At 40.6% G+C, this 19,955-nt stretch overlaps 1 protein-coding gene across 1 annotated transcript in view; it reads left to right on the top strand.

Moving 5' to 3' along the window:
• LOC137095410 (igLON family member 5-like) overlaps positions 1-19,955 on the top strand; it is a 283,394-nt gene that overhangs the window by 200,272 nt on the left and 63,167 nt on the right. Inside the window, exon 2 of the mRNA XM_067462043.1 lies at positions 4,456-4,534. Within this exon, the coding sequence (XP_067318144.1) occupies positions 4,456-4,534 (79 nt within the window). The remainder of the gene's footprint in view (positions 1-4,455; positions 4,535-19,955) is intronic.

Below are 19,955 nucleotides of genomic sequence, written 5' to 3'. Positions count from 1 at the left end.
AAAAAGAACAACAACCCACTATATCTAACTAACATCTAATACATACAATACAACTACTCAAACTATTCTAAAATGACTTCCACTCCAACCTCAGGATCTTTTCAAAATATTTCTTCACCTTAATATCTATTCTTATCCCATTGTTTTTTCAGCTTTCTTTTCATAATCATATATCAAGGACCAATCTGTCCTCCTCAAAACTCTTCCTTCATTTCTTCTCAACAAAAAAGTTAATTCGTCCATGTCTCTTATTTCTTTAATTTTCTTCCACCAGTCTTCAATACTCGGAACCTCACCATTCTTCCAGTATTTGGCAAAAACCATCCTAGCCGCCGTTGTGCAGTAGGTAAATAATTTATCTTCATTCTCATCCAATTTACAATCATCATCTGTAAATCCCAGAAGATAATATTCAGGTTTCTTCTTAAAGCTTTTCTTTAATATTTTTTGTAATTCCTCATGAATAATAGACCAGAACTTTGTTGTTTCTTTACATGTCCACCACATGTGGTAAAAAGTGCCTACTTGCTCACTACATTTCCAGCACTTATCTGATACATTTTGATACATATGGCTCAGTCTACTCGGAGTCAAATACCACCTATAAAACATTTTATACCAATTTTCTTTTAAATCCATAGCATATGTATATTTCAATTTTTTATTCCATATCCTTTCCCATTCCCCAAAGTGGATGGGCCTTCTTATATTTTCTGCCCATTTAATCATAGAGGTTTTCACCTGTTCTGTTTCTGTCATCCACTGGAGCAATTTATTATATAATATTGTGACCGTTTTCCTTTGTGTTTTTAGTATTCTATCCCATATATTCTCATTCCAATCGAAACCTGTTTTTTGGTCTTGTTTAAAATAATCTTTAATTTGTAGGTAATTTAACCAAGTTATATTGCTAAATAAAGTCTTTAATTGTTCAAATGGTTTCATCTCTGTTGTTCCCTTCACCAATATATCCTTGTATCTTGGCCATGTCCTCCATCCTAGTAGTCTTCTTTGATGCGCCTCCATTGCTGAAATCCATAATGGTGTTGTCTTGTAAAAAAGAGCTTTATACCTCATCCATGTCCGTAATAGGGAGGCTCGCACGAAATGATTGCCGAAATTTTTCTCCTTCATCTCTCTATTATACCATATATACGCGTGCCATCCCACTCTTAAGTCATGACCTTCTAAGTTTAGGCACTTCTCTTTATCTAAAGTCATCCAATCCCTGATCCAGGACAGTGCGCAGGCCTCATGATAAGTCTTCAGATCGGGAAATCCCAATCCTCCTCTTGTTTTCTTATCTATTAAGTTCACATAATTAATTCTTGGTCTTTTTCCTTTCCAAACAAATTTCATTAAGTCTTTCTTCCACTGTTTGAACAGCGTTTGACTTCTTATTATCGGTATATTCTGGAACAAAAACATAAGTTTTGGTAATACATTCATTTTTATCAAAGATATTCTGCCCAGAAGAGATAGTTTCAGCCGGTCCCAGTTCTGCAAATCCTTTTGGACCTTCTTCCAAACTAGTTCATAGTTATTCTTTAAAAGTTGTCCGTTTCTGGCTGTGATCCAGACTCCCAGATATCTAATTTTCTTAACACCTTCTATTCCAACCTGTTGTTGGATCTTTATTTGTTTCTCCTTATTCACATTCTTAAATAGAAGTTTAGTTTTCTTCGGGGTCCAACCTATCTTCAAGACCGCATCTCCTTCTTTGAACTGGTGCAGGCATTGAGATCAGCTGTGGAGGGCCTTCCCTCTGTCCCACCACCTTCTCAAATACAGCTAGTGGGGATGAGAGGGCCTGGGTGGTGGTGCTCTGGCTCTGGAATGCCTTCCCTAGAGAGATCAGGCTAGTCCCCTCACTTCAAGGCTTCCATTCCAGTTTTAAAACATGGCTTTTTAAACAAGCCTTTGATCTTATGTAGGTTTTTTAGGATTAATCCAAGGACTTACTGTTGACATCACATCGGCACTGGGCTGTCTCATATGGAAACAACTTGTGTCCAATTGAGACAGCTGTGCAGCTATGACTGCATTTTATGAATTTTAATATTTTACATTGCAATTATGTATGTGCATGATTGTAACTCTATGGTTTTAGCATTTTAGATTTATGTATTGTCTATATGCGGCACTTGGTTGTATTTTGTTAGCCGCCCCGAGTCTCTTCGGGGGGATGGTGGTGGGGTAAAAATACATTTATTATTATTATTTTACTGACACAAAAACACAGTAAATGAGATATATATGATGGATTTCATATCACAAAATCACAAGTCGCACACTTCCCAAGTGTCTAGGATTGTGTGATGTATTTTGCACGCAGATCCAAGTAAGATGGCCTTTTGCAGTTGACAGATCGTGATTTTGACAATGTTTATTCTTTCCAAATGCTGGCTGAGATCTTTTGGTATGGGTGCCACCTTGTCATGGTGGGGGGCTTAACTGCTCCAAGGATGATGAGAGCTGTGCTCGTGGTAGTGTAACTACCAGCAGGTCCAACCAAGTCAAAGAGGTCTCAGCTGAGGAGTGGAACTAAGAGTACTTAACCATTAGCACTATGGAGACACAAACCAAAATGAAGTCTATACTGGCTCGGTTGATGCCCAGGATAAAAAGGGCCGCAGAGGATTCTGCTGATTCTTGACATCCATCAACAAGTGGGCTACAGAATCAAAATACAAATGAACAATCACAGAAGCAGCAGAAATATACAATTTCAGAAAACCACACAATTATTATTATTATTATTATTATTATTAATTCCTACAGTCTTATTATGGTAATAATAATTACATAATAATAATAATAATAGCCTTGAAGCTAATTATATACCTAACATTTGTAATAATTTTGTTCAAGCAACCAAGTTTGTGAACATTTAACTATAAGTAGCACTATCTCAGTCATCCATGCAAACAGTTATGGATTTCGGAGCATTTTGAATTGCAGAATTTTGAAAAAGGGATGCTCAACCTAGTTGTCCATTGGTTTTCCCAATATCCTGGTTTTTAAAAGCCTTACCTCCAAAAGTGCACCAAAATATACCATGACGAGTACTTGAAAGTAAAATGTATCAAGAAATTTGTATTTCAAGGTATTAATATGTCTATATTAGTATATTTTGTCAAAAACAGTATATTTTAGGAATACACTACAAATGCAAAGTATACATAGGGCAGAACACACATTTCTAGGCTAAGTGGATACAAAAGGGTATATTTTGCAAAGTAGTTTTAAATGATGCAGTGGATTTCTAATGGCCTATTCGTGTTAATGTAGAGTGGTGTCGAATTTAGGTTAAACGGATCTCTTCATCAGATTACAGAATACAGAGTTTGGAAACTTGTATGATTCTAGATCAGGCATGGGCAAACTTTGGCCTTCCAGGTGTTTTGAACTCCAGCTCCCACAATTCCTAACAGCCTGCCTGTGCTGGTACGGCTGTACCAGGAGCTCCTACTTCATTTTCTTTCTATTGAGTGTTTGCATGTATTCCAAGGTTCCATGCATTTTGCCATAAGGTGGTTTCCCTTGCTCTGCAATTATAGGGTCAATGACCCATCAATCATCATTATGTTCTTTAGTTCCGCCCCTTTCCCCAGGGCTCTGGGAAGGAAATGAAAGACTTCAGGCAGTCTTTCAGTTTTGGAAGCCCAGTTACAGGACATGAGCTTTCCCCACCTGTAGAGAAGCTTCATTTTTCACAACGTCCGGGGGAAACAGCCCTAAAGCTTCTAAGGAAAACAGTTTTACAGCACAACCCCTGTTGGGGTTAAAGATACAGATCCACATCATTCGTGGAGAAAATCCTAAAGGACTCCAGCTGGAAAATCTACAAGGTCTTGGCTGGTAGGTCTACTTGGATAACCAGAAGCAATTGGAGCCGGGAGTAGGGCCCACGCCAGCAGAGCCTAGAAAACAGATTGCCCGGGAGGGGTCAAAAAGGGTTTTCCTTGTTAAAGAAAGAAGTAGTTCTCCAAGCAAGGTGCCCACCAGTTGATTCAAAGCCTTGAAGCATTTGTTTAATTTGTTGAAGATCTAAGAAGTATTTGATTGTTTGTTGAAGACTTAAGCAATAATAAAGGACTTTGTTAAACCTTTCAAGCTTCTAAAGACTCTGTATAGGAAAATCCTTAGGGCCTCTCAGTCGAGGCACCCCGGCTTCCCGCTGGGCACAAAGAGCACGTCCTGTTCAAAAGCCAACTGCTATAGGCCCAGCGCATGACAGCACACTACTGGCTGTTAGGAATTGTGGGAGTTGAAGTCCAAAACACCTGGAGGGTTGAAGTTTGCCTATTCCTGTTCTAGATTGACAACAGCTGCACTGTGAAAAGGTCTTTTCCCCAAAACAGAAATGTATTTTATTTCCTCTTGACTCAATATGAAAAACCTGCAGCCAAATTCTAATGAGCATCTTCTGTCTGTGTGCCTTTTGTTATACAGGGTTGCTGGTTCGGGGAGTGGATTTTAATCAACCAGCTGACAATTACACCGTTTGTCAGGGGGACAATGCAACACTAAGGTGAGTTTGTGCCTCCAACTGGCGTATATATGTGTTCAAAGAGTAAATCTGTCCATCTACTGTTTCATTTTGGGCATATACTTGCTTCCTTCCCATTTCAGACAAAGTAAATGTCACCAACTTTGCTGTCTTGACATCTCCATTGAGTGGGATAGGATTAAGTCCTCGCAATACAGTTCACTGGATCAGCAACCCCAAGAAAACCCCCAAACTTGTCTTTTTTTTTCAAGCTGTTTTTGTGGGGCTGCCCCAAACCAAAGAAAAAATGACTACCACCCCAATCTCCAGAAAACATGGGGGGAAGAAAATGGCAGAATATAAGCCAAAACGGCACAAGTGATATCACATCACTGTGGCTGTACTGAAATATGTGGCCCTCTTTGCAGTTGCCCACTTCTGCCTTAAATCCTTTCGACTACCAAAGGTCTTACATTTCAATTCTCCAAATCCACAATTATGGAAATAAATATTTGCAATATTTGCAACCTCACTACCTCTGAGGATGCCTGCCATAGATGTGGGCGAAATGCCAAGAGAGAATGCTTCTGGAACATGGCCATACAACCTGGAAAAACTCACAACAACCCAATATTTACAATTATTTGTTCCTTGATTTAAAAACAAACAAGCGGATTTTCTGATTGTCAAGAAATTCCTATTAGGAAGAACAATAGACTGGTGAAAAGTTTGTGCATGTTTCTTCTGTTATTTGACATTCCATAACATTTCACAGAAATAACTCCATGGAGAAAAAAACATTTTTCTTTTTGTTATTTAATAAGAAAATGGATCTCCTATGTGGATAATTCTGTCTCTCACTTGGAAATGATGCAGAAAACTTGTTTATGCCAAGAAAGCAGGCTTTTCGGATAGAAATATAAATGGGTCACTGTGTGTTTTCCAGGTGGCATGGCCATGTTCCAGAAGCATTCTCTCCTGAAGTTTTGCCCACATCTATGGCAGGCAAAACTAGGCATGTGGGGTTTATATATCTGTGAAATGTCCAGGGTGGGAGAAAAAACTCTTTATCTGTTTGAGGCAGATGTGAATGTTTCAATTGGCCACCTTGATTAACATTGAATCGCCTTGCAGCTTCAAAGACTGACTGCTTCCTGCCTGGGGGAATCCTTTGTTGGGAGGTGTTAGCTGATTGATTCTCAATATCTCAATTTTCAATATCTGTGTCATTCTAGAAATGTTGGGATTGATGTAAAATGTCAATATATTGGTAATAAGCTCCCTCTCCCTCAGGTGCATTCCAGAGTTCCTTGCAACCTGGAAATATGTTTTCCTTCTGTTTTTCTCTGCCGTTTTCTCTACTCTGCTCACGGTCTGCTCTTCCATGTGTCTTGCTCTGATGAAACACCTTTCTCAGATTGCTTTGTCAATATCCACCCAAATCCTTCCTTCCTAGGCTCTGTTTCCTTTCTCTCTGATGCTTTGTTTCCTTGTGCCACTGTCTTCAAGCTGACAGTAAACTGGAGACCTGAAGCCAAGTGGGACTTGCCACTCTGTAACTGATTCGCAGTGGAATCACAGCCACCCATAGTCACAGAAACTCAGGGCTTTGCTTCTTTTGCATTATTAAACAGCCCTGTGGCAAAAAGAAAAGATGTGGAAGCAGGTGGTAGTGACCCATGGGGTTTAAGCTGTTGAAGATCTCCTGTGACATGAACCATTCCCTTTGCCCCAAATACGTCCTCTAGCAGAACAACTCGCTTTCGTTTCCAATTTCCAGCCCTCCTAGATCTCCATCTGACACTGCAAATAGAACTTTCCCTGACCCCATTCTCCCATTTTCCCCTTTCTGTCGCTCCCTGAACCCAGAGCAATTTTGTGCCGCCAGCACAGCATTTCAATCATTTAGCCCCCTCTCGTTTATTAAAGTTTCATCGCACCATTTGGACGGCATTTAAATAAAAGATGCCCCCTCCCCCTTTCAGCAAAATACACCATTACCTGCTCAAATCGTGCTAATAGCAGCCAGCAATGACTTACAGAACGGCTAATAACTCTGTCAAGTGCGGCATAAATTTACCAGGGTTTGATTTTTAATACTATTGCATTGTTTCAAAATGAGACCCACACCTGTGTCTGAGGGAATAATAATATCCCTGTGTTGGAGGAAATAGCAGTTCCTCTCTCTGCATAAAGATCGGTTCTATGCTTGCACTTGGCTGCTGAGCAGAAACCTGAGACTCTCCCTGTGGTCTTTGGCCCCCTTTCCATAACCCAATTCTGGTCTTCTCTCCCACGCATCCCACACAGGGAGGAACACATGCCTGGAACTGGTCTCTTAAAAAATGAATTCACTACACCTCATTTGTTATTTTAAAAAATAGAACTTCTTGGCCAAGTCCTACATTGCAATCTGTGTTTCATAACTTTACAAATAATAGCTGTGTTGTACAAAAGCAATTAAATTCTGTTGAATTTGCAAAGGTGCACATCTGGACACTGGCAAGAGTGCTCTGATGTACATATGGTCTTTCCGATGTGCACACTGGGCACTTCTGGCGTACATTAAGTACTTGTAGTACACATTGGGCATGTGATGCATACTGGGCATTTCTGGTGCACATCAGGTATTTGCAATGCATCTCTGGATCCTTGTGTACACTGGGCACTAATGATGTATGTACACCGGGCGCCTATGTAGCATATCAGGCACTTGTGATATAGTTTGGACACTCGCGATACACACTGGGGACTTGTGTTGCACATCAGGCCCTTGTGATGCACACTGGACCCTTCTGATGCACATTTTTGATTGACACCAGGCACTTTCAATGTCACTTCTGGTCACATCAGGCACTTGTGGTGCACCTCTGGGCCATTATATACACTGGGCACCACTGTAGCATATCAGGCACTTGGGTACTTTGGGTACTTACGATACCCATTGGAAATTTATGGTGCACATTAGGCATTTCTAGTGCACATCAAACATTTGCAGTGTACCTATGGGTCCTTGTGCGCACTGTGCACTAGTGATGTAAGTTACACGGGGTGCCACTGTAGCATAGCAGGCACTTGTGATACATTTTGGACACTTGCAATACACGCTGGGAACATGTGTTGCGCATCAGGCTCTTGTAGTGCATCGTAGACCCTTCTTACACACACTAGGCATTTCTGATGGATACTAGGCACTTGCAATGCACACTGTGCACTTCTGGTGCACATCAGGCATTTGTGGTGCACTTCTGGGTCCTTTTGTACACTGGGCACTAGTGATGTATGTACACGGGATGCGACTGTAGCATAGCAGGTACTTGTGATACACTTTGGACACTTACGATACATACTGGGAACTTGTGTTGCACATCAGGCCCTTGTGGTGCACACTGGACTCTTCTGATGCACACTAGGCATTTTTGATGGACACCAGGCACTTGCAATGCTCACTGGGCACTTCTGGTGCATGTCAGGCACTTTATTTATTTATTAGTTTATATTATATTATATTGTGTGTGTGTGTATTTATTATATCAGGAACTTGTGATGCACCTCTGGTCCCTTATATACACTGGGCACTGCTGTAGCATATCAGGTACTTGTGATACATTTTGGGCACTTGCAATATACATTGGGAAATTATGAAGCACATTGGGCAGTTCTGGTGAACATCAGGCACTTGTGATGCACTCTGGACCCTTCTGATGCACACTAGGCATTTCTGATGGACATCAGGCACTTGCAATTTGACACTTCTGGTGCACAGCAAGCACTTGGTGCACATCAGGTTCTTCTGATGCACAATAGTCACTTGCAATAAGCATCAGGCATACTGGATACCTGTGATTCACACTGGGCAACACTTCAGGTGCACATTAGGCACTCTTGTTATGCTCTGGCCTTTCCTAATCAGTGTCTGGATGCACATTAGGAAATGTTTTGATATGCATCAATGTTAATTGTGTATCGAGACATGGTGCATCAGTCACTACATCATTAGCAAGGGATGCCCATCACATTCTCATGTCATGACAGAACCAAGTGGATATTGATATTGTGAAACTACTGGATCCAATTTCATGTAAGACCATTTAAGAAGATGTACTGTACATCCCAAGCAGATGACCAGCTGTTATTTTTACTGTTAGTATGATATTAACAGTTCGACTAATCCTTAATGTTTTGCATAATTTGAATTTGTTACTGGAGAGGGGGTGAATCATTTCATTAATGTTAGCTAATTAAAAAATTAAAATGCAACATTACAAACAATTAACACAACAAATTGTTAAAGCTTTGACCAAAACAATTACCCGTTCTAGATTAATTTCTGAATTAATGTTAATGTTAACACATTAACACTTTAATGCTAATGTTTTCAGGCTCTGAAACCCTAACCCATATTTCAGTTGTATCAGATGGGTTTTTTTTATTGCAAAAGAGCAACATGGATGCAGAGATATGTGTGTGTTTTACAACTGAAAATTTGGATACATGTAACCATGTAATATCAGAGTATGGCCGAGATAGCAAAAGTTATTCATGAGGAAAAATGCACAAGATACAAGAGGCTGCAACATTATGCTTTTGCCTGAGCCTTCTGGGAAGGACCAGAGTTTACCATATACATTTGTTTCCACCTCTCCTGAGTTATTAGAGTACAATCTCCTTTTGTCTTTTGAGCAATTGAAATATGTTGAAAACAAAGGGGGAAAGAGAAACAGAAGAGAGAAAGCAGGCGTCTGTCGGGAATGCTTTGATTGGGTGTTTCTGCATGACAGGGGGTTGGACTGGAGGACTCTTGGCATCTCTTCCAAATGATTCTGTGATTCTAGTGTCATTTCACATTTCAACTGTGCACAAGCACTGGGCAGTGCACATCCATGTGCAACAGCACCACAAGCATGGTGTTGTTTCTATAGCTTTGAACTGAATGCCTGCACTCTATGTCAGAGAAAATGTACAACCAGAGCATTGTGTAGTTTCCAGACACAGATCAGATCCTTTGAAGCCACAGATGCAAGCAAAATGTCAGAAGGAAAGGTTAGAACACGGTCATACAGCCCGGAAACCACACAATACTTCAGTGATTCTGGCTGTGAAAGCCTTGAAAAAATGATGATGATGATGATGATGATGATGATGATGATGATAAGGTAATGTAAAGGTAAAGGTTTTCCCCTGACATTAAGTCCAGTCATGTCCGACTCTGGTGTTGGTGCTCATCTCCATTTCTAAGCCGAAGAGCCGGCATTGTCCATAGACACATCCAAGGTCATGTGGCCAGCATGACTGCATGGAGCACCGTTACCTTCCCGCCGGAGCGGTACCTATTGATCTACTCACATTTGCATGTTTTCAAACTGCTAGGTTGGCAGAAGCTGAGGCTGACAGCAGAAGCTCACACTGCTCCCCTGATTCAAACCTGTGACCTTTCAGTCAACAAGTTTGGCAGCTCAGCGGTTTAACCCACTGTACCACCGAGGGGGGGGGGGTCCCTAATAATAATAATAATAATAATAATAATAATAACATCATCATCATCATCATCATCATCATCTGTATTTATTTTCCTTCTTAGGGGACTCAGAGCAGATTACAGCATTTACAACCGACATTCAATGCCTTCCAATCAGAAACAATGAGGCACACAAACATAGACAAGGCAAAGCCTTCTTCTATTTCATTTCCAGCTTCTGGAGGTAGTTTTCAGCTTGGGCTCTGGGGGGAGGTGTACCTCTTCATCTTCAAGCCGAGATGCCCAAGACTGCTTGGAGTGTCTTTTTCCTTTTTCCCACAGAAGCGGTACTTATATCTGCTCATATTTGCATGTCTTGAAACTGCTAGGTTGAGAGGAGTTAGGGCTAACAGCAGGAGCTCACTCCATTTCGTGGATTCAAACTGCCAACCTTCAGGTCAGCAATTCTGCAGCAGAAGGTTTTAACCCTTTTTGCCACTGTGGCCCCATGTACAACCACTTCTGGCTTTAGCCTCTTTGGTCATCAAGTGTTGAGACAAAACTTCAGCAATGAGGATCTTTCCTGCCTACAGAGGCTTAGCTTATTCCTCACAACCCAGAAAAATCAACAGAAGCAGATAGTTCATGGAATGGGCATATACAAAGTTGGACCTCTGAAATGACCTGGCAAAATTGGACTTTTGTTCTCATTCAACTGAGCTTTTTCAGGCACTAATAATATATAGACTAAAGAATCAAAAACTAAGTTTTATCAAGACATAAATTGCCATCAAGCATTCTCAGGGACAAGAAAGCTGTTTGCAATCCATCCTATGCCCAGATCAGTGGGAGGAAGCATTGGTGAACATATGGAAGGCCCTTCTAAGGCTGCAATGTGCTTGTAAAAGACTTCCGATTTAATGATATTTCAGTGATAATGAATGGGAAAGTCATTCCCTTTGCAAGGGCATGCGAATAAGAAACAAGCTGTCTGCTGAAGTTAGCTCCCAACACACCTTAAAAGCAGTCCCAGGATCACTATATACCAGTTACTCTATCCCACTAAAATGTTGTCTGGTCAATGCAAATATAGCCAGTTTAGCAGGAAGGGTTCTTCATTGCCCCCCAGTTTATTTTACCAAAGAGTCTACTTGGCAGTACAAAATCAAGCATGAAAAAAAGAGAAAGGGTTATTACGCTGTTAGATATTTTATTGTTCAAAAAACACCACAAACTTTCATTAAAAAATCCTTGGTATAGCCTTTTAAACCAGCATTTCCCAACCTAGGGGTTGGGACCCCGGGAGGGGGGGGGGGGTCGCAAGGGAGTGTCAGAAGGGTCACCAAAGACCATCAGAAAACACAGTATTTTCTCTTGGTCGTGAAGGTTCTCTGTGGGAAGTTTGGTCCAATTCTATCATTGGTGGGGTCCAGATTGCTCTTTGATTGTAGGTGAACTATAAATCCCAACAACTACAACTCCCAAATGTCAAGGTCTATTTCCCTCAAACTCCACCACTGTTTACATTTCGGCATATTGAATATTCATTCCACGTTTGGTCCAGATCCATCATTGTTTGAGTCCACTGTGCTCTCTGTATATAGGTGAACTACAACTCCAAAACTCAAGGCCAATGCCCACCAAACCCTTCCAATATTTTCTGTTGGTTATGGTGTTCTGTGGAGCCCCTGGTGGCGCAGTGGGTTAAAGCACTGAGCTGCTGAGCTTGTTGATTGAAAGGTCGCAGGTTCGATTCCGGGGAGCAGTGTGAGCTTCCGCTGTCAGCCCTAGCTTCTGCCAACCTAGCAGTTCGAAAACATGCAAATGTGAGTAGATCAATAGGTACCGCTCCGGCGGGAAGGTAACTGCGCTCCATGCAGTCATGCCGGCCACGTGACCTTGGAGGTGTCTACGGACAGCGCTGGCTCTTCGGCTTAGAAATTGAGATGAGCAACACACCCCAGAGTCAGACATGACTGGACTTAATGTCAGGGGACTACCTTTACCTATGGTGTTCTGTGTGCCAAGATTGGTTGAATTCTATCGTTGGTGGAGTCTAGAATGCCCTTTGATTGTAGGTAAACTATAAATCCCAGCAACTATAACTTCCAAATGACAAAATCAATCACCCACAATCCCACCAGTATTCAAATTTGAGCATATTAGGTATTTGTGCTACATTAGGTCCAGTGAATGAAAATACATCCTGCATATCAGATATTTACATTACAATTTGTAACAGTAGCAAAAATGCAGATATAAAGTAGCAACGAAAATAATGTTATGGTTGGGGGTCACTACAACATGAGGAACTGTATTAAGGGGTCACGGCATTGGGAAAGTTGGGAAACACTTATTTAAACCCATGCAAGTTTGACCATCTTAGCAATCTTATCACTCCATTGTTTCATTTTCTGTGCCTCAGTCTGTTTCTGGGTTTGAGCAAACGATGTTATTTCACCAGTTATTATAAATCGAAGACATAATCCGTTTTTGCTATCCAATTCATTGTAGATAATAATGTCCATAAAAATATTTCTGGTAACATTGCAAAATCTACCTTGAATATATTTTGGATTAACATATACCTCTTAGACTAATAACTTGTTCACGTTAGAAGTCCACTGCATATGAAAAGCCCTTCTTATCTTGACATTCATCAGATTGGTTTGAAACTTTCTAGGATGTTTTTGACAGCTTATTTGGGGTTTGATACCATCTCTGTACATCACTTTATCCATTTTTTTCTTTTGAATTGCTGCACAAAGTGCTTTTAATGTCTTTGGTCAACATTTTCCTCATACATCCAGTGGAACATTATGCTCCGACTTTATCATGCGGTGTTTTGTAGGCTGATCCCACTGCCTCTAGTTTCAAAAGGCATTTTGTACACTTTTTAAATTAAATGGTCATCATCTGAAAAAAAACCCTCATTTTCTTCAGCCTCTATGGTTAGATCTTATCTTGATTAAATCTATCCTTCAGTTGCAAATAAGCAAATCAGTTAAGAACTTTGCCCCCCTTGAAAAGCATCTCTTGGTTTAAGCTCCCAGCTGTCACATTTGAAATACAAAAAGATATATAACAAAACAACAATTTCTGATTTTTTGCCCATTTTTCTTTTTCTTTAAAAAAAAAAGCTTCTCCTGGTTAGATTTTGTAAAACCACCGGTCACATGACCTTTTAGGAAATGGAAATATCCAGAACCTTTTCCAGAGATTTTATGATTTTTGGAAAAGGATGACCTTGTTAGAAGCCACAACCTTTTGAAAAATGATGCCATAATCTCTTGGTGAAACATGACCTGTTAGAGTCATAATCTTTTGGGGAAACGGCATTCACCAGCATTCATGCAAGGCAACTAGGTTTCTCAGTTGTTAAACTGATGTACCTAGGCATGTCTTTGAATGGTAAGGGACAAAGATATGCCAATACACAAAAACACATATATTCAGCAGAGTATCTGAAATTTTCTTTTTAATTGCCCCCAAAATATCTACTCTTCCTTAAATTATATATTTCCTTTAAATCAGTGGTTCTCATCCCTCCTAATGCTGCAACCCCTTAATACAGTTCCTCATGTTGTGGTGACCCCCAATCATAACATTATTTTTGTTGCTACTTCATAACTGTAATTTTGCTACTGTTGTGAATCATTATGTAAATATTCAATATGCAGGATGTATTGTCCTTCACTGGACCAAATTTGGCACATATACCCGATACACCCAAATTTGAATACTGGTCGGGTTTGGGGGTTGGAGGGTGGGGTGGGTTTGGCATTTGGGAGTTGTAGTTGCTGGGATTTATAGTTCACCTACAATCAAAGAGCATTCTGAACAGGTGGAGAGATTTTCAGCCTTTTCTACCGAAGGGGTTTCTAAGACTATCAGAAATATATATTTTCTGATGGTCTTTGGTGGCACCTCTGAAACACCCCTCATGACCCCACAGGGGTCCAGACCTCCAGGTTGAGAAATCCTGCTTTAAATCATGCTATCAAGAGACAAAATATTTTTCTTTAAAAGTAACATAGTTGGTTTACTCACAAACTTCATGTATTCAGCATAGAGGTACTTTGCATATCAATTCAGTTACAAGTAGATTTAAAGTAGTTTCTCAAAGTAGGTAACATAGGGCATCTTCATTAGAATCAATAGTCCATTGTCCAAAGTATCTCTCTGTTTTGAGAGTCTAATAGAGTCTCTGTCTAATCTGAAAGTCCAATGGAATCTAATGGCTTGTGTACAGCATTCTGTTCCTACTGATTCCTAAACTGAACTCTTTTTACATTGAAGTCTAAACTGCACTCTTTCTGCAGTCTTCTAAAATGCATACTGTTCTAAAATGGAATCTGAGTCGTGAACAAGCCCAGACTTGATCACATGGTCTGCAGTCAAAGGAAAACTGAAAACCAATACACACATACACAATACAGTAAGCAAGTATATTCATAACAGATAATTAGTGACTCATGTTATCTTGGGGGGAAATCTGCTTTCTAACAGAACAATATTTAAATTCAGCATGTGTCTTTCCTTTGTCACACCAAAAATATCCATGCCACCCAAATCCTAACTCATGATTGTCAAGTTCTATTCTCTAAGCAATATCCATTTTTTCAACCACACAAAACAATAGGCTTCATAATACAATTTAATATTTGGAAAATATAAAGCATTCTTTCTTTGACATCATATAGTACTTTAAATTTTATTCTTGGTTTTCATACAATTGGAAGAAACCTCATGGGCTATCCAGTTCAACCCCCTGCCAAGAAGCAGGAAAATTGCATTCAAAGCACCACTGACAGATGGCCATCCAGCCTCTGCTTAAAAGCCTCCAAAGGAGGTGCCTCAACCACACTCGGGGCAGAGAGTTCCACTGCTGAACAGCTCTCACAGATGTGAAGTTCTTCCTAATGTTCAGGAGAAATCTCCTTTCCTGTAGCTTGAAGCCATTGTTCCGTGTACTAGTCTCCAGAGCAACAGAAAACAAGCTTGCTTCCTCCTCCCTATGATTTCCCTCATATATTTAGACATGGCCATCATGTCTCCTCTTAGCCTTCTCTTCTGCAGACTAAACATGCCCAGCTCTTTAAGCCACTCTTCATAGGGCTTGTTCTCCAGACCCTTGATCATTTGAGCCACCCTCCTCTGGACACATTCCAGCTCGTCAACATCTCCCTTCAATTGCGATGCCCAGAATTGGACACAGTGTGATTCCAGGTGTGGTACGACCAAGGCAAAATAGAGAAGCAGCATGACTTCCCTCAATCTCGACACTATACTCCTCTTTCTTGCCTTCCAAACCAATCTTGAAATTTCTATCTACAATTCCACAAAGGATATTCCATTTCTTATGACAGAAATCATTTGGAAACTCAATAAAAGTCTAGGCAAAACATTTGTCTCATTACTGCACTTCTCTGCATCAAGAGTAAATTTAATTCCCCCCCCCCCCATTTTCCAGTATCTTTTATTTCCCATTTTTTCACAATGATTATGAAGTAATAAACTGTTGCTCTTCATAATTATTACTGCCAAATATTTAATCCCCCTTTCTCCCCTTTAAAATTAGAAAAAAGCAATTCTTTTGGTTTTTCCTCCCTTTGAAGTCATATTTTAAACCCAGAACATGTCCCAAACAATTTAATTTCCCCCCCAAAGAATCTTCATTGAATCCAATGGATTTTCTGTCATTATCACAAGATAGTCCGCATAAAGCCCTCAACTTATACTGTTCTTTTTTTTTTACCCTCACTCCACGAATTCTGTCATCTTGTCTGATATCTCTCAATAAAGTCTCCAGCGCTAAAATAAAAAGGAAAGGTGAGAAAGGGGCATTCTTGTCTAGTTCCCTCGGGTTTTTGATGGCTTTTCTTCTGTATCTTTAAGAGCAGTCTGGCAGAGAAATTAAGCCAGGGAAACTGACAAGAAGAGACAGAATGGCAAAAGGACTTTTGTTTGGGGAGAGGGAAAAGTATTTCATGGATGGGGTATTTATGGGCAATTAGACTGGCTGTGTTTTTTCTTTCCCAGACAGTCTGCTTAGGATCATTCCCCAATTTTTAGAAAGGCAACTGATGGTTGTCCCTGCAAAAGAAGGATAGTTGGAAGGAATGCCCTATACCACGGCTTCTTAAACCTTTTCCACTCACAGCCCCTCTCCACCTGAGAAATGTTTTTGTGACTCCAGCTAGCTAGGTATATAAAAAGATGTAAAAATCAAACATTTGCTGATAATATATCAGCATTTTCAAGGTGTGCTAAACAGGCTGATTTTGCTTTTTATGAAGTACAGCTGAAGCATTTTCTGGAGAGTCCATTGTAAACACTGGACGCTATTGATAACAGGTTTGTGCAAATGTGTGAACATTCAGGAAACTTTTACTATTGCCACATTTTTACAACCCAACATTGAGCTAAGGGAGCCCCATTTGGGGCTGGGAACCACTGTTTGGAATGGCATTCAATGGAATGTGCCCTATACCAGGGCTTCTTAAACCTTTTCCACTTGCGACCCCTTTCCACCTGAGAAATGTTGTGACTCCAGCTAGATAGCTATATAAAATAGATATAAAAATCAAACATTTACTGAAAATATATCAGCATTTTCAAGGCATGCTAAACAGGCTGATTTTACTTTTTATGAAGTACAGCTGAAGCATTTTTTGGAGAGTCCACTGTAAACCCTGCATGCAGATTTGTGTAAATGGGTAGACATTCAGAAAACTTTTACCATTGCCACATTTTTCGCAAGCCCAACATTGAACTAAGGGAGCTCCATTTGGGGACGGGAACCACAATTTAGGAATCAGTGCCCTACACTACCTAAACCAGTCTTATTCTCTTAGTTGTACTAGAATTGTTTTATTATTTATTTATTTATCTCGAGTATTTCTATCCCACCCTTCTCAACCCCCAAAGGGGAACTCAGGGCGGCTTACAAAAGGCACAATTTGATGCCAGCAGGAGACATCCTGTATGTTTAAAGTGCTTTATCGGGACAGTATGGGGCATCCCATATCCTTCACTTGTCGAGAACAGTGCCATGGAACCAGTGAAATAGAATAATAATAATAATAATAATAATAATAATAATAATAATAGCACTGCTCAACACAAATGTTGGTGCCTCAAATGCTGGATAGGGTTACACTCCCCCTGAAAATGCAAGTTTTCAGCTTGGGAGTTCTTCTGGACTTATCGCTGAGCCTGGAACCCCAGATTTTGGGGTGTATTGCTGGTATTGTTTCCCTATCTATCAGATTAAAATAAAATTCAAATTCATCTACTCTCCTGTCCACCAGGATAACCCTAGATCCAATGTCCCATTATCTCCCCACAAGCCTGAAATTAAGGTGGTAGTGGGTGGTCAGGAGAGGGAAGAGGTGGATTGGCAGGGAGAGGTTTTAAATTCAGACTGAGACTTGTGATGAGATGGTACATCTACATTGTAGGGTTAATGCAGTTTGATGCCACTAATGGCCATGGCTGGATTCTACCAAATCTAGGCTTTGTAGTTTGGAGAGGCACCTCTCCCCATCAAACCCTTATTTGGCAGAGAAGACAAAAGACGTGTAAAAGTACAATTTCCAAGATTTCATAGCATTGAGCCATGGCAGTTAAAGTGGTGTAGAACTGCCTTAATTCTTCACTGTAGATGCACTCACAGATAAAGAAGGGAGTTTCGAATCTGGATGAGGTTTCGGTGGGAAGGTGGGCAGGAGAGTGATGGAAGGAGGAGTTTCAAATATTAGATCAGCTTAAATGGGGGGGGGGGGTGGACATGGAAGTGAGGGACTGGTTCTGTTGGAAAGACAGTGGTGGAGACCTGGACACTAAAGACTGGTGTGAGGAAGTGGAGCTAGTTAAATCAGTAGAAACAGACTTGCTAACAATCAAATCCACAGAAGTGAAACTCGTGAATGTGGAGGGGGTGACTGTATTTCCTGAGGTCCAAGAAACCCTTGTCAAAAAAATATAGAAAAATAAAAAAAAACTCCTTGCATTTTGAAGACCTATTTTGGAAATAATTCTGTGCAAAAAGGCTATTTTTTCTATCCAAAATTATAGTTTAATTTGCACAAAATGTAATTTTTCCCACTGCAAAATCATGCAAATTTCCTGTGTATTCCTGCATGTTTTCTGCACAGAAAAAAAAGCATGTGATTCCATTCCTGAAAAACCTTGGGAAGTGCCAGTAACTCTCAAGAAGTGTGCAGAAATCTGTTTTCTACCACAGTGGGGGGAATACTGTGAAAATAATTTGTCCTTGCGTGCAGGAGAAGAAGAATGTAAAGTGTTACATCCTTAATGTGTGCTTGGGGTGTGAAAAAATCTTGCGGTTGCTGAAATGCTGGTGGAGACAGGCTGTGGAGGATTCTGTAGTCACTGCGAGAGTTCTTACTTTTAAGGCACCAAACATATATGGGATTTTTCCTCATCATTTTCCCCTGCATTTTACACTCGCGCGTATATACATTGGCAAATTTCTGCTTGTGTGTGAAAGCAAGTGTCTGTTTCTCTTCCTGGTGTTGAAAGAACACCCACAAAGACAATGGGAAAGACAGGCTGGTCACAAAGTAGGGTTCCCAGAATTGCATTTTGTAGGAGACATCCTGTTATGTTTAAAGTGCTTTATGGGGACAGTATGGGGCATCCCAAATCCTTCACTTGTTGAGAACAGTGCCATGTTCTGCTGGGACCAGTGAAATAGAGTAGTAGTAGTAGTAGTAATAATAATAATAATAATAATAATAATAATAATAATAATAATGGCACTGCTCAACACAAATTTTGTGCCTCAAATGCTGGGTGGGGTTACACTCCCGCTGAAGATGCAGGTTTGCAGCTTGGGAGTTCTTCTGGACTCATTGCTGAGCCTGGAACCCCAGGTTTTGGCAGTGGCCAGGGGAGCATTCACACAATTTAAACTTGTGTGCCAGTTACACCCGTACCTTGGGAAGTCAGACGGCCACAGTAGTCCACACTCTGGTTACATCCCAAATAGACTACTGCCATGCGTTCTACGTGGGGCTGCATTTGAAGACTATTTCGAAGCTACAAATGGTCCAACTGGTGGCAGTCAGATTGTTCACCGGAGTGGTGTACAGGAAGCATACAACCCCCCTGTCATCAGCTCCACAATTTAAAGTGCTGACTTTAGCCTATAAAGCCCTAAATGGTTCTGGCCAGCTTATCTGTCCAAATGTATCTCCCTCTATGAACTGGACTTTAATATCATCTGGGGAGGCCCTGCTCTCGGTCCCGCCTCCCTCGCAGGCACGATTGGTGGGGACAAGAGACAGGGCCTTCTCAGTGGTGGCCCCTCGACTGTGGAACTCCCTTCCCAGGGATATTAGATCAACCCCCTCCCTCCTGACCTTCCACAAGGGACTGAAAACATGACCAAGCTTTTAGAGAACATACGCAATGGATGCACTTGGAACAATGGGCAATGACCATTGGAACGACCCGAATTACACTCATGGATTACGTGTTTAACTCTGAAAGTATTGTTTTTAAATGTTTTAATTGTTTCTAATGTACTTTTAAATTCTATTTAAATATTTATTTAACTGTACATTGTGTTTTAAGGCATCAAACTGTTGCCTGTGTGTAAAGCAACCTTGAGTCCCCTCCAGGGTGAGAAAGGTGGGGTAGAAATGTCGTAAATAAATAAATAAATAAATATTAGCCCCGTTTCTGGGTATATTTGACCTGCTGATTCCAAAAATGGTGACAGTTTCCACCTATCGTCTTTAGATTTTGAGATACAGAACATGCCATTTTCTAGTCACCATCTGTAGTGCTCATCCATAGAAAACCATGATAACCATATCTATGAAACTAGGGCTGTCTATACAATGCAATTTTATGAATCAGCACCCCCAACAACCACAAGAACAGGCTGCAAGACCAATATAATCAGAAAAAAAACTGTTTGTTTGGCTGTGTTGTTGTTATTTCGAGCCATAGGGGGAGGCGAGTAATAAATAA

Source organism: Anolis sagrei, chromosome Y, assembly GCF_037176765.1.
Source record: "Anolis sagrei isolate rAnoSag1 chromosome Y, rAnoSag1.mat, whole genome shotgun sequence".
Classification (NCBI taxonomy): Eukaryota; Metazoa; Chordata; class Lepidosauria; order Squamata; family Dactyloidae; genus Anolis; species Anolis sagrei.
This window is presented reverse-complemented; position numbering and strand designations above follow the sequence as displayed.